The sequence below is a fragment of the Carassius gibelio genome, chromosome A9, assembly GCF_023724105.1.
Source record: "Carassius gibelio isolate Cgi1373 ecotype wild population from Czech Republic chromosome A9, carGib1.2-hapl.c, whole genome shotgun sequence".
Lineage (NCBI taxonomy): Eukaryota > Metazoa > Chordata > Actinopteri > Cypriniformes > Cyprinidae > Carassius > Carassius gibelio.
This window is the reverse complement of record NC_068379.1, coordinates 22065087-22080541: the sequence shown is the minus strand read 5'-3', so window position 1 is coordinate 22080541 and position 15455 is coordinate 22065087. Positions and strand designations below refer to the sequence as shown.

The window sequence follows — 15455 nt, the reverse complement described above, 5'->3', positions numbered from 1 at the left end:
TTAAAATATTTATTTGGTAAATATTTAGAAAGTATGAATCAGCTAAATAATAAATGTAAATGTCTGTAATTAAACTACATGTCATTAGGTTGCTGTCTGGTTTCAGGCTCTGGAACCTGTTTATCTATATTCATGCTGCCTCTACAGAATGCACTGTACAGTATGTTTTATGCAGATAACTAAATAGAGAGAACTTCAAAAAAGGGTGTCAACATTTCTGTGTCACTATCATTCTCAGGTCTCTGGGTGGACATATTTGAAGAAGTTATTTGGGTTAAATACTGTACATTTATTAAGATGGATTTTACACCTTTTGAAAATATAAATATTATTAAGTATAGTAGTTAAACAAAATCATTATTCAGAAACAAAATATCCTAAATGAACCGATAAATGAGACAAATTAAACAATTCAGCATTTATTACAATACCCATTTTTTTTATTACACGCTGTCTTAATGTGCCTGTCTGCCTGACTGTAAACAGTGCTTGTTTTACAAATACTGCACATGACATAAATTATAGAAGGCCTTGCTTTTGCGACACATGATGTGTCTGTGTAGATTTTTTACAAGAGAAATACTTTGAGCAGAAGGTAACTTGAGTTACATCATGCATGAACTATATAAGCTATTAGAAATCTGAAAAATGTTTTAATATCAGTTCATTGTTGTCAGCTGAACAAGATCAAAAGTAGGTCATAACCAGTTTTAGATTATGCTGGAAGAATCTGCAGATTGTGCTACTGAGAGATGAGAGTAGTTGTATCATAATATGAATAATTAAAACATAATTCTGATCTGATCTGACAACCCCCCCCCACACACACACACACACCACTTTATTAGTTACACCTTGCTAGAACCATGTCATTTGTGTATAGTGAACTCATGTTCAAGAAACCAGTTTGAGATGATGTGAGCAATGTAACAAGGCGCAAACTGAAAATAAACTATTTTCATAAAGGGATGGACAGTCAGCAACAATACTCAGGAAGGCTGTGGCGTTTAAATGATGTTCAGTTGGTACTAAACTAATGAAAAAATATTATTCAAATTTCTAAAAATATGCATGCAGTAAGTAAAGTTATTTTAAAGCTTAATTTATTTAAAAAAAAATGAAGGTAGAGTAAATATTTTTTACAATTATTTATACTAAAAAGCACTTACTAAAAATATATGAACAACCATTTAGAGGGGCAAACTGCATCTGGTAAAAACTAGCTTTTTTTATATTCCCAATCAAAATACGACATAATCTCAAATTAATGCATGAAACCTTTATAAACAGATACATAACAAATATGAACCGTCTGACCAAATCGATTTGCTAAAACGAATCCACGTTCCTTTACAGATGAATGAGTGAATAATTTCAGCCGAATGAATTGATTCATATGATACTTTGTTCTAGAGAGAGGAAACAGCTCAACAACTGTCACACTATAGAAAATGTGGTTGAATGTAGTTTAATACTTTTAATGTCTTACTACTCATGTCTGGTACACAGATTTTAATTATACACAGTCACAGTCTTGTATTATCCGAAGTCCGAACTACAAAACTCACATTTACGAACTACAACTCCCAACAGGTAACTGTTTCACCGCGCAGACTCGCTGGTGTTCTAGCGCATTCCCTTGATGCCTGCACGCATGCGCAGTTGTACATGGGAGCATTGGGTATCAATTTGGTCAAACAGCGGGTGATAAAATGGTAGGAGACATATAAATAAATATAATGCTTACGTTTTCTGCTTCTGTTGTCGAATAAGAAGCTCTGGCACACGTAGATATTCCGCGTCGTGTACGAGTTGTTGTCTTCGCATGTCGCATCGAGAATGACCATAATTTGTATGTTTTGTATTGGCAGGAAGGTCAGTTGTTGTTATTTAGGGAGTTCAGCATATAACGTCACCTTCCTGGTTATGTCTCCCGGAGTCATGTCCTATGTAATGGATAATGTATATGATTATTAACATTATTCTGTGCTTTAGCCAAGCATGCATGCTGTTAATGTTCTGTTTTGGGTTTTAGAGACCCTCTAAGCCCTATTTCTATACATCAAAATCGGACTTAACATCGAACAGTCAGGCTATGCGTCATGACTTTTCGAAAATGCAAAAGATCTGATTCGAAACAAGCTTTCAACTTGATGTTATGATGAAATAGTTTTTTTAAAAACTAAGTAAATTTCTGTTATGGTGTCATTGAGACCCCAAGTTTAAAACCTGACTGATAAATGCAATGACATCACTGATATTTTTAAATGTTTACAATGATTTTACATATTCAAAATAGGGGTCTCTGGGACCCCAAACACCCAGGCAGTCAATGTCAGTAGAGCAGGAGGGTTAAGTGACATCCATAGTCTGTTCTTTCAACCAAGCCCCTAATAGTAGCCTGGTTATTTTCCAGATTGGATGTCTTGAGTGGGCTATCAAACTTTTTGCACATTGTGTTCTGATTCTATGAATTGTGATGGCATTGTCAGAACGGTTCTTTTAAACTCGTGTTAAGAACTAGAGTAAAAAAAGCTTACTGTGCATCGATGGAAATAACTGTCGGGTAACCCGGTTGTTTTGCACTGGCCGCCCTGAGCTTGCCATCTCATATTACATGCCAAGCGCAAGTGGCCTGTCACAGGTCCTCACATGCTTAGTGCTTCAGTCGAACTTGCTATAACTGGTAGAATGTCCTTTTATATTGCCACATAGGTCAGGATGTTTGGTCAGTGCTTTGTTCATGGTTGTTCCAGTTATCAGCTTTAGTCTTGTGCCTGAATGTGTGCAATTTTCTCTCTCTGTATGTTCGTTTGTGTCTCTTTCTGTTTGTACACGCTGCTGAGTGCAATTCTCCGTCTGTCTGAGTTCATGTCTGAGGGCATATCTCTTGTGTCCACACAGCATAAACTAAAATCCTCCCAAAAGGACAAGGTACGGCAGTTCATGTCCTTTACTCAAGCCGGGGAGAAGACCGCTGTATACTGCCTTACTCAAAATGATTGGAAATTAGAGGTGGCCACCGACAACTACTTTCAGAACCCAGATTTGTACCACAAGGAATCCATGAAAAGCTCAGTGGACCGAAAAAAGCTGGAGCAGCTTTACAATCGATATAAAGGTGAGTTTCAATCTAATTCTGATGTTGATTACACCTGCTGTCCTGTGCCTAGGAGCGCTATTGCATGCTTAAAGGTCCTCTTATAATTTGTATAATTTGTAATTATAAATTGATACAATTAAAAAAAAATGTCATATTGCTTGAGAAATATGATTTAAATGTAAATCCATTTTACTTTTCTATACAAAGTGGCTTGCAGTCTCATGGGCTGTCATTTTGAGATCACACAACCAGCTGTGCTATGCAGTTCCACTGAGTTACTAATAATAAAAACAACAGGTTTACTTTATACAGTTGTTATCGAGCACTCAAGGTGCTTTAAGTTGGCATGAAATGCATATACATCCTAATTCTTCCATGTATGCTTCATTTTTTTTTTTTTAACTTTGTAATATTTAATCAAAATTTTATAACTCTTCTGGTGAAACTACATACTTTCTCTCTGTTTCTGTCTTTCTGTGACTATTAGCAGACTTCTCAAATCATTTCATTCATAAAATGAATTTTTTTCTCATATTCAACTGTAAGATCACATTCAGTTCGCCTGTCTAATCAAAAACTGATGGATTGAACCAAGTCCCCATCCTCCTTTTTTCCATTTTTTTAATATTCCATTTAATTCAAATGTAAGTCACAATACTGAAGAATTATTTTGTCTTTACTTTGATACATTACGATTTTAAGCAGACATGAACATACGACTAAGTTTGTTATTCCACAGAAGTTTCAGTGGAAAAATTAAATGTCTAAACAAGCTGTTCCTGTCAGAGCAATAAAACAAGACCTGCAGCTTGCCTGCCACAGGGTGAAGAAAAATGGCAGGACCTTCATAAACAAACTTCATGCATTCACATGTCATTGTAAAGCCCAAAACCACTGGGATAAAGAAGATCCAGTAAAACCTCAAACAAAAACTTACTCTGTGCAGCTTTAAATGTTGAATGCCTCTTAGAAAGGTTTGCTGTGCTAAACCAACACTTCTTGTGTTCTTGTTTTTTTTTTTTTAAGTGTTTTACTCTTCTCCCTCAGATCCCCAGGATGAGAATAAGATTGGGATCGATGGAATTCAACAGTTCTGTGATGACCTCAATCTAGATCCAGCCAGCATCAGTGTTCTGGTCGTGGCATGGAAATTCCGTGCAGCAACACAGTGTGAATTCAGCAAGAAAGAGTTCATTGATGGCATGACAGAGCTGGGGTGGGCTATGATATCATTTCTTTATTTAGTCATGCGCACTATTGACAGAATTTGGGGTGTGTGGTGGCTGGGTACTTTGGGAATATCATATCAGATACATTTGGGAATATTTCACATAAAATGTCCTGGCAAAATCACTGAAATCGTGCCCTTTTCTGTGACAGTCCTCGGCTATAAGAACCAAAGAAAAATGAGCCCATCTGAAATGCATAATGTGTCTAAAATTACTTTGCATGTTCAGATTTGCTAGGAGAAGCTGTGTAGTTAAAAGTCGAGTTGTAAAACTTAACAGCACTCTTAATATAAATCGTAAAATAAATCGTATTTTGTTTGAGTGACTTGTGAATGAGCCAGTGATTAGATTGGTGATGAGCCTAAATTTTTCATTTTATTTGTAGGTGTGACAGTCCGGAGAAACTTAGAGCACTTCTGCCCAGATTAGAACAGGATCTGAAAGACAGCGGAAAGTTCAAAGATTTCTACCAGTTCACCTTCAACTTTGCCAAGAATCCTGGACAAAAAGGTTTAGGTAACAGCACCTTTTCTTTCTGTAATTATGCGAATTTTCACTCTTGTTTTTTTATATACTGAATAAACAGTCATCTGTATTAATGGTCTTTTTCCATTTCAGATTTAGAGATGGCTGTAGCATATTGGAATCTGGTTCTGGATGGACGTTTTAAGTTCCTAGACCTCTGGAATAGATTTTTATTGGTAATTCATTATAGCTTTGGACCTTTGACCCTGTTTAGCACCAATACAAATTAAAATAGGTTTACTGGCTACTACGCAACACATTAACCAAATAGTGGAATAATTTCCTTTAGAAATTAATTTAGATGCTCTCTGGTCTCTGCCCTTATTTTGTGAAGGAGCATCATAAGCGATCAATTCCCAAAGACACGTGGAACTTGCTTCTGGATTTTGGCAACATGATTGCAGATGACCTGTCAAACTATGATGAAGAAGGTGACACATTATCATTATCATTATGTTTTGTGAGCTAATATGCGGACTGAATTTTTAGAGATTGGTTTTGAAGTTATAAATTGGCTGTCTTTAATCATATAGGGTATGCTGGATTTTAATCATGTCACTTTTGGTTTTGTTTCAGGAGCCTGGCCTGTTCTCATCGATGACTTTGTGGAATATGCTCGGCCAATTGTGACAGGATCAAAACGCAAAACTGTATAGTAATGCTGCCGCTGGCCGCCTCATTGACTTTGTAGTTTTTTTAAAGACTTGTAAGAATAAGAAGAGAGAATGAAGAGAAACACTTGAAACCGACAAGCTTTGCAAAAGGAAGGAGGGAGAAGACAACTCGAGAGACGTTCACACATTACACAGGAAGGACAAGAGTGCAAACCTCAAGATTTCTTATAGAGGCATCAAATGCACATGGCCAGCTATATTTGCACTGGCGGCTCTATTCTAGCCAGAAACCCTTGGAGATTTTGGGTGGATAACTTCGAACCTAGTACCTCATCTCCATAGCAATCAGTGTCACTCTATAGGGCCGAGTCCTCATTGCCTACCCACTCCTCACAGTATGAATTATGGAATAGTCCCTCCAGTTTCATTTTAGATTATGTACCCATCTGTCTGGGTGTGTATCTCATGCAGGACTTGATGCTGATCATGTCCGCATTTTAAGCCAGACGTTCATGGGCAGCACAGCATGCGGCTCACCACACCAGCACTATTGTTACAGTTGTAAAATACTGTATCTTTTGCAGCAGTATGTACAGAGAGAAATGTATTATCAGTAATGATTTATTATATGAAATATGAAAGAAAGGCGTGGTCAAAACAAGATGCCTCCATACCATGATCTTGTGTGAATTTAGGTCAAATGTGTCATCTGCCCTGTTGCGGAACTTGTACCAACACGGTTCAGTGTTACTCTTTTATCGTTTTGTTTACCAGATTTATGTTAAGAAATAAATTATTGCCCTTTATGTTCTTCTCAATCTAACAGCCTTGTTATTCTTTAACAGGACATCTATCCTTTGACAACAACAGGATTTGCGAGCTTTCACTATGAAACATTGTTCCATTAGCATCAGAAATTCAACATGCATCTGAATCAAAATGATTATTACAGATTATTAATAACTCGCTTCATAGATCACTAAAAAGCAACCCTAGAGTATGATGGTAGGGACGGAGTTATATTTGGTTCGCAGCAAACATTCAGGACATGGATGTTAATTTTAGTTTCTGGAGGTTTTTTTTTTTTATTATTATTAAAAAAAGCAGGTTGGTCACAAGCTAAATTTAGGCATGATGTACTGTTCATCTTTTTCAGAAGTGTGGTTTCCTTCTCTTCGATGAGTGCCAAATCTGCAGTGCTGAGAATATTGATGTCAGCCAGAATACTCTGCATCGCGGTCAGTACTGTAGCTGACCTCTTGGTCACCCGTGTGACATCTTCCCTCTTTTTTTTCTGTAGCTCAGTTAGGCCTGGATTGTGTCCAGTGTGTCATTCATCCATTCTGTTCATAGAAAGATCTAAAGCTTTTCCAATAATATAACATTTTGTAGTTTTGTTTTAATCCTTCAGTTCATCTCTGAGTTCCACATCACAGGCTAATCTGTTGTTTTAGTGGATAAAAGCTATGGAACACAGTGAAATAACTTTATATCACTAAAATTGGTGACAGTATAATCATGTAAAACTTTCTTGTGTGGAACATGAGATGTTAGGCTGTCATTCTGCCTGAAAATCTCAATATTTGTCCTCCACAGAGAAGAAAGTGTTGTGAATCGGCAACAACATGAGGGTGAGTAAATGACCGAATTTTTATTTTGGGTAAACTACTCCTTTAATGGCGGAAATGAACTTGTGATGCGATTTCAATGTGTACCGCAAGAGAGCGACAATGTGTTTAAAACCCAAAGAGGCTTCACGTTCAAGCCTGAGCGCTTTGTGCATCTATGAATTGCTGCATTTTTATTATGTTTGTTTATATGTATGTTATAATATTCTTAGTGTGTAAATATGTATTTTCACTGAAATGTGCTTTTTGTTGTATTATTTCGTTGACACTTCCAAATCCATATACAAATAATAAAAAAAATATTACGGAACTTCACAAAATCCTTGTTTCTCTACGAAATGTTACCAGTGTAACACACATTGTATGCTAACCGCGGGCTTCAATCTATGAGAGGTTAAATCGTACAAAACTCATTTTCAATCTATCGAATTTGACAAGAATGACAGTTTTTAGTATCTGACAAACAGCACAATCACCATGAATCTCGACAGGCTTCGTAAAAGAGTGAGACACTACATTGATCAGGTAAGAATCAGCAGTATATTTAGCATTAACACTGTACCGTTAGCTTTAATTTGCACAACAGATGAGATTTTTTATTAATTTATGTTTTTATAAAGTTGTTTGTATGATACTACGTAATCTGAATATTATAAGAAATTGACAAATTAAAGTTATTATTGTAAATTTGGAACAACTGGGTGCATTTTTAGAACTGACTTTAATGCTAACAGGTTTAAAAGCTTCTTAATTTACATTAAAATAACAAAATTGTTAAAAGATATGACATTGTTTTGTTTTGGACTGTTTTATTCTTAAAATAAATCTGTAATATAAGCTCTGTAATCTCGAGGGCCGTGTACACGTCAAACTGCATTGATGTGATTAAATGAGCATCTATACATGTTGATTGCTAAATAAAATCATGGTTTTATCTTAATAGTGAAAATATCAAAATAGGAATGAAATGTTGTTCACCTCAAATTATTGCATGATCTGTTTTATAGCAACAGTATCAAAGTGCTCTGTTCTGGGCTGACAAAGTAGCGTCCTTATCACATGGTAAGTATCTTCTCCTCCTGAACACTGGATGGATGCTGTCAGGGAAAGTGACTGATTAGATAAAATGCGTATTAGTGTTAATTAAATTACTTTGACTCTTAGTTGCATAATAATCACAGGCTGTTTGATCTCTTGTAGAGGATCCTCAAGACATTTATTGGTTAGCACAGTGCCTTTATTTGACAGCACAGTATCACAGAGCCTCTCATGCACTCAGATCTCGCAAACTTGACAAGGTAAGACCATTGATTTGATCTGCTGACTGACTAATGAAAGTCATTTCAACAGTAAAACATATTCTAAGGTCTCAGAAGTTGCAGTCCTTCAAAAACGTAACTTGAAAAATTAATTGGAACATCTTTCCATGCTGAAATGTTTTTGAAATGCATTAGTTAATGAAGTAAAAAAAAAAAAAAAAAAAAAACGTCTTAGTTATTTTCATTGGAATTAATTAATATTTTGTTTTTTGTTTCCCAGTTATATGGAGCATGTCAGTATCTAGCTGCAAGATGTCATGTGAGTATTTACTTTAATACCATAAATGTGTTTTATTTTATGCAAGATGTAAAAATATATATATTGTGATAATGTAGTATTTTATATAATATACAAAATACATATACAATATGTATTTTTTGCCCCTTTTGAGGGAAATCTGAAAACATAATCAGATTATCAAAAATATTTAATAAATGAAAATAAAAGTGGTGGTGCATTTGTGTAGTTTTATGACTGACAGACCAATTGTTTCTGAAAACTTATAAGGAAATAATCAGTACATCCTTTTGTAATGTTCAGTATGCTGCCAAAGAATATCAACAAGCTCTGGACATACTGGACATGGAGGAAGCAGCCAGTAAAAAAATATTGGAGAAGAATGTAAAGGAGGCTAATGGCTCAAAGGAAACCGTAAAAGAATGGGAAATGTCTCCTGCTTCAGTAAGCCCAACTCTTTATTTATTCATTCATTTATTCCGGCCCTCTCCAGAATGAAAACTGCATTGGATTTGTTATTATTTCTGGAATGTTTCCTTGGTAATTTCTTGGCTTATGTTTTATTTTTGATATTTGCACTGTGCCTGAATGAATGAGTCCAGTTGGTCTCCATGTGGCCTTTTCACTCAGATCAATAGTTCCATCTGTCTCCTGCGGGGGAAGATTTATGATGCCATGGACAACAGACCCCTAGCTACGTCTAGCTACAAAGAGGCCTTGAAACTGGACGTCTACTGCTTTGAAGCCTTTGACCTTTTGACGTCCCATCACATGCTGACCGCCCAAGAGGGTGAGAGAAGCTTTTCCTATTTTCTTTCAGTTTTTGAAATTCCTTGGGTTTGTACATAAAGCTGCTTACAGCTTAACTAACATTGTTAGTGGACCAAACTAAAAAAAATAGATAAATATAAATTCATAACAGCAGTTTAGTTTAGTGTATTGTTCTCTGACCTGTAGCCATTTGCTCGTGTTATAACCATCTTCACTTGAAAGTCACTTCAGATCATCAAATGTATAAATGCTTTTAAATGCATAAAATGCTATTTTTGTTGTAGAAAAAGATTTCTTGGATTCTCTGCCTTTAAGTCAACAGTGTACAGAAGAGGAAGTGGAATTGCTGCATTTCCTTTTTGAAAATAAGTTAAAGAAGGTGAGAGGGAGTTTTTTTGTTGTTGTCATCTAAACTCTCACAAGGGTAAATTAGGACAAATGTAGTAAAAGATTTATGTACCAAAGATGGTTTGGCACGATTTACATATGAAATAGCATTGACTGAACATTCACGTCACCATGTGTATCAGATGCGCTTCATTAATTTTCCTGATTTTGTTGTTTACTCTTCAGTGTAAAAAAAGAACATGCACAAATTACTAGGAGAATTTGAAGTACCTGTTTATTCAGTCAATGGGTTTGAAGTGCTTATTGAAGAGCTAATCAGCAACTCTTCTTTTCCAGTATAACAAACCTAGCGAGATGGTCGTCCCAGAAATAGTCAACGGTCTCCAGGACAACTTGGATGTTGTCGTCTCCCTCGCGGAGCGACATTATTACAACTGTGACTTTAAAATGTGCTACTCTCTTACATCAATGTAAGTCTGCAAAACCGATGTTTATTTCTAATGTTTGGCTTGACATTTAGGGAAAGCGTTTTTTGTTCTTGTTTTTAATCTAGGGTAATGGTGAAAGACCCATTTCATGCTAACTGTTTACCAGTGCACATAGGAACCCTTGTTGAGCTGAGCAAAGCAAATGGTATGAGACCAAATCTTGATTTCAGCTTTAGATTAAGTGTTGACCTTTTAATGTGGAATTATAACATGTGTCATTCGTTGTCTCTAGAGTTGTTTTACCTGTCTCATAAACTGGTGGATTTGTATCCCAGCAATCCGGTAAGTTAGTTTCTAAGTTTCAGCTTAGTTTAATGTGATTTGTTTTCTTATAATGTCTTTCTCTGTGAACATTTTCAAGGTTTCATGGTTTGCCGTTGGCTGTTACTACCTCATGGTTGGGCACAAAAACGAACACGCAAGGCGGTATCTCAGGTACGATTGTATTTAGTTGCATTGTAAACATACAATTCCATTCAAAAATATGGGGTCAGTAAATTTGTATTTTTCTTTTTTTTTTTTTTTTATAAAATTATTACTTTATTGAGCAAGGATGCGTTAAATTGAATGTAAGGGCTTTTAGATTGTTACACAAATGAACATTTCAAATGAATGATTGTAAAATTGCTTAAAAATTCAGCTTCGCCTGCAAATGAAAGAATTAATTTTTTTGATATATTTAAATAGAACACCGTTACTATTGAAATCACATTTAATACATAATATTAATATGTAGTATTACAGTTTGTACTGTATTTCTGCTCAATTAATGCAGCCATGATGAAAAATTCAACTGAAATTGTCACATAATGTTGTCTAACATATGTTGCTTACTAAGGAAGTCACTCACTCATTATAAGTGAATAAAGTAACTTTTTGTCCTCTCATATAAATGCAAATATTCTGGGGGAAAACGCTTTTTAGTGCTGATCTTGCAGGACTCAGTCTCTCATAAAGTTCATTTTTGTGAAACATGTTTCTGTGGTAAATCTGACAGAAGGTTTCGCATTGAAAGCAGTAGATTTGTAGCTGAAGATACTTGTGGTTAACGTCAAAATCCCCTTGTACAGTAAAGCCACCACGCTGGAGCGCACGTACGGACCGGCATGGATAGCATACGGTCACTCGTTTGCTGTGGAGAGTGAACACGATCAGGCCATGGCTGCGTACTTCACTTCTGCTCAGCTTATGAAAGGGTCTGTAGACCTGCGGTGCTTGTGACAGTTCAGTTCATTAGGACAATAATATTTGCCTCTAGTTTAGGCCAGATAAGAAATGTTTGACTTTCTGTTTGAACAGATGTCACTTGCCCATGCTGTACATCGGGTTGGAGTATGGGCTCACTAACAACCCCAAGCTGGCAGAACGTTTCTTTAGCCAGGCTCTCAGCATTGCACCTGAGGACCCCTTTGTGATCCATGAGGTAGCTGTGGTTGCCTTCCAAAATGGAGAGTAAGTGATTAAAAGAGCATTCTCCCTATATTCATCAGTTGTTAGTGGTTTCGTACAAGCTTTGCTTATGAGCGCTATGCTTTGTTACAGTTATAAAACATCCGAGAAGTTGTTTCTAGATGCAATGGATAAGATCAAGGCCATTGGAAATGAGGTAACCACCCAGTGGCTTTTATCATGTAGTTGTGTATATGCTTGTTTTTGTTCAAAGTAGAAATCATGATGCATTTTTATGTTCCTGGGTGCATCGTTCAACTGATGAAACAATGAAAACACCTCTTTACACAAATTTCCAATAGACAAACGGTTTCTTACATTGACTCATTTTCATTTGTGTCAAAAATAAATAAAATCACTTTATCATACTCTTGTCAAATGTTCTGCCCTTTTAACGAATTATTTCTTTTCAGGTGACAGTAGATAAATGGGAGCCGCTCTTAAACAATTTGGGGCATGTCTGTCGAAAATTGAAGTAAGTTGAACGAATCCTGATTTTACAGTACATTTCTCATAAACTACAATACCATTCAAATGTTTGGGATTGAAAGAAACTTTTATTCATCAAGGTTGCATTAAGTTGATCAATGGTGTAAACGCTGATCAGTAACAGTAAAGACATTTATAATCTCACAATAGATTGTTTCAAATAAATGCTGCTCTTTTAAAACTTATATTTATCAAATAGTCCTGAAAAAAGTATCACAGGTCTCATGTGATCAGGATCATGTGACACTGAAGACAGGAGTAAATTGCTGTTGAAAATTCAGATTTTCCATCACAGGAATATATATATATATATATATATATATATATATATATATATATGTGTGTATGTATATATATATATATGTGTATGTGTATATATGTATGTGTATGTATGTGTATATATATATATATATATATATATATATATATATATATATATATATATATATATATATATATATATATATATATATATATTATTTTTATTTTATTTTTTCATTTTATGTATTTTTTTTACATTTATTTAAAATAAAAATAATGATATTTCGCATTATTAACTTTTTTCAAATATATTTAGCATTGCTGTAAGAGACGTTACACAAAATCCTAACCGAACCCTAACTTTTAAATGGTAGTGTACATAAACTGCATTACTGGCAAATATTGCAACTGAAGTACCTCATTATATCCCTGTTAAAATAGCCAGGATCTGTTCCATAGTGACGCACTAATCTGGAATTGTGACTAAAAAGTGTCTGCTTCTAAAATGGTCAAGAGTGGTATTTTAATGAAGAGCATGAACTGGGCATGGTCACATGGCATCCTTTCTCTCTTGTATGTCTTGTTGTCTCCACTTTAATAGAGTGCTTGTTTTGTTCCGTTTCTCTAGTGTTTCATGAATTATGCATGTACACCCACTGGATATCAAAGGGCTTGCAGTTCACACTTGAAGATCAATCCACTCATGATTCTTTAGTAATAAATGTCTGTTCAATGATTTATTTTGTTTTTGGACCATATCAATATAATGATTTGTTCTAAAACACTACAAGCTTCTGCAAATAATTCACATGTGATCTGTACTCAATTGTGTTTGGTGGATAAATTGTTAGCCTTAGTTGTGATATTTTTTTTTTTTTTTTTTTACAAAGTTATTGCTTTCATCTCGTTTGTGTAGGAAGTACGAGCAGGCTCTGGAATACCACAGGCAAGCTTTGGTCCTCATCCCACAGAATGCCTCCACTTACTCATCCATTGGTTATGTGCACAGCCTCATGGGAGATTTTGAGAGTGCCATCGACTACTTTCACACTGTGAGAATGTATACCCATCAAATTTGTTTGGCTGATATATTTATATATATTTAGTTATGTTGCACTTCAAACATATAAACACCTTCTTTAGGCACTTGGTCTGAAACGAGATGACACATTTTCCGTAACCATGCTGGGTCACTGCATTGAGATGTATATCAGCGATTCAGACGCTTACATTGGTAAGACAACCACACATATGCTTTGTATGCAGCATCTAATTAGGAAATTACAGATTTAAGGTGTCTTGGCAACTATTTAGTTGTGTTGTTTTGCAGGAACTGATATTAAAGACAAAGTGAGAAAGACCCTCAGCACGCCTGCGCTGATGAAGATGATCAACACTTCTGCTGAAGGCAATGAGACAAGAGCTCAACCCGTAGAAGAGGTGAACGTGTGCCTGGAAACGCCATCTTTCAACGCTGACAAACAAACGGATGCTTTCCAGCGCTTCCTCTTAGAATGCGACATGCACGAGAGCGACATGATGCTGGAGACGTCCATGTCTGACACCAGCACGTGATGGAGACCTATAGATGGGTTAAAGAGGAACTTTGAGCATGAGATGATGATAGAATGTGACGTGTCACACCCTCCCTCCATCCGCCACCCCGCCGTGTCGGACCCCTGTGGATTTTTTTTTTTACCATGAATAAGTAAAGAAGTGAATGCAAAAGGGTTCGAATGATTTAATCAATAAACCCTGCATCCATATTTTTACAAAGATTTGTGTATTCTCATTGGTGCTGTATTAAAACACCTGTTTTGTGAATGTGTGAAAATGTGCTTTTTACATTGCTAATCAAACTGTATTATCTGCTGACATTTGCATTGTTTATAAAACCCTGAAATTAGTCAAGTCAACCAAAGGAAGTTCCTTGCAAAGACTTTGATCAGTGATTTTATCAGCTAGCTCAAATCTGTGTCTGAAGATGAGAATGCAAGGAAATCTGTGCATTTCTTGTTCAAGTTGCCAAAATCAGCCCACAGATTCATTAGTAACTATACCTTTTGGGAAATTTGTTTTTGTAAAGCTTTATTAAAAAAACTTTCAGTTATTAGTAGAATTCAAGAATATGATAAATTAATATGATTTTTGTGATAACTGCACGCTGCCGGTCAAAAGTTAGGATTTTTTAAAATGTTTTTGAAAGAAGTCTCTTATTCTCAACCAAAGCTGTATTTATTTTATAAAAGATAGCCTACAGTAATGTGAAATATTACAATTTAAAATGAATTTCTATTTTTTATATATTTTAACGTTATTTATTAGGCACACACTAAATTGATCAAAAGTTAGACATGAATAAAGTTCCAAAAGAATTCCTTTTTCAAATAAATTAACGTAATGTATAAACGTAATGTAGTTCAACAAAAATGTGAAGCTGCTTAACTGCTTTATTCCAAATTTTGACCAAAAGTTTACTGAAAGTTATTTTAAAGTGTTCTTTTACATATTCATTTTTTCGCTGTACTCAAAGCCCCTCTCAATGGGGCATCAGGCACCTCCTCTCTAATTGTGCATCAGGAACGTCATGGGGTCTTTCAAATCGGCCCCTGAAGTACAGCAGAAGTGTCTTTGTTTGGTTCCACTGAAATGTGCAGGCTGTGGCACTCTGGATGCTCCCCAGATGGAAGCTGGCTTGTGAGCAGCAGAATTGGTCATGGGCTGCACGCCATCCAAATCCAACCTCACCTACACGCATGTGCGCCTGAGTCGAGATCTGGACACCTGTTCCACATTTGTGCCCAGTTTAAAGAGCTCCGTGTCCACACCAGAGAGGCCTTCACCTCAGCTCTGCCTTGAGACGGCCAGCAGGAAGCAAACATTTCTCAGTGGTAAGACGGTTATTACACACTACAACACCTTTAAATATATAGTGATGCTCAGAGGAAATAATGTAGCTACATGTAAGTAAATGATTGCATCTATATGCAGAG

The 15455-nt window shown here is 35.8% G+C and overlaps 2 protein-coding genes across 3 annotated transcripts; both read left to right on the top strand.

Annotated features, from left to right (window-relative positions):
• Positions 1-1606: 1606 nt before the first annotated feature.
• On the top strand, positions 1607-6289 carry LOC128019982 (DCN1-like protein 2). Its single transcript, XM_052606447.1, has 7 exons — positions 1607-1715; positions 2905-3121; positions 4151-4319; positions 4718-4848; positions 4951-5033; positions 5192-5288; positions 5434-6289. Exons 1-7 carry the CDS (start codon positions 1713-1715, stop codon positions 5511-5513), a joined length of 780 nt encoding a protein of 259 aa, XP_052462407.1. The 5' UTR covers positions 1607-1712; the 3' UTR covers positions 5514-6289.
• A 147-nt stretch (positions 6290-6436) lies between these two features.
• Positions 6437-14286, top strand: LOC128019980 (cell division cycle protein 16 homolog). 2 transcript variants are annotated; one of them, XM_052606443.1, is made up of 20 exons: positions 6437-6709; positions 7068-7102; positions 7591-7624; positions 8107-8161; positions 8300-8397; positions 8639-8677; positions 8960-9100; positions 9287-9446; positions 9712-9806; positions 10112-10245; positions 10329-10408; positions 10496-10545; positions 10625-10698; positions 11334-11459; positions 11563-11715; positions 11806-11869; positions 12126-12187; positions 13379-13514; positions 13606-13696; positions 13793-14286. In XM_052606443.1, exons 7-20 carry the CDS (start codon positions 9002-9004, stop codon positions 14035-14037), a joined length of 1569 nt encoding a protein of 522 aa, XP_052462403.1. In that variant the 5' UTR covers positions 6437-6709; positions 7068-7102; positions 7591-7624; positions 8107-8161; positions 8300-8397; positions 8639-8677; positions 8960-9001; the 3' UTR covers positions 14038-14286. The 2 variants fall into 2 exon arrangements, with proteins under 2 accessions (XP_052462403.1, XP_052462402.1); XM_052606442.1 differs by having other exon boundaries at positions 7068-7624.
• Positions 14287-15455: the final 1169 nt, after the last annotated feature.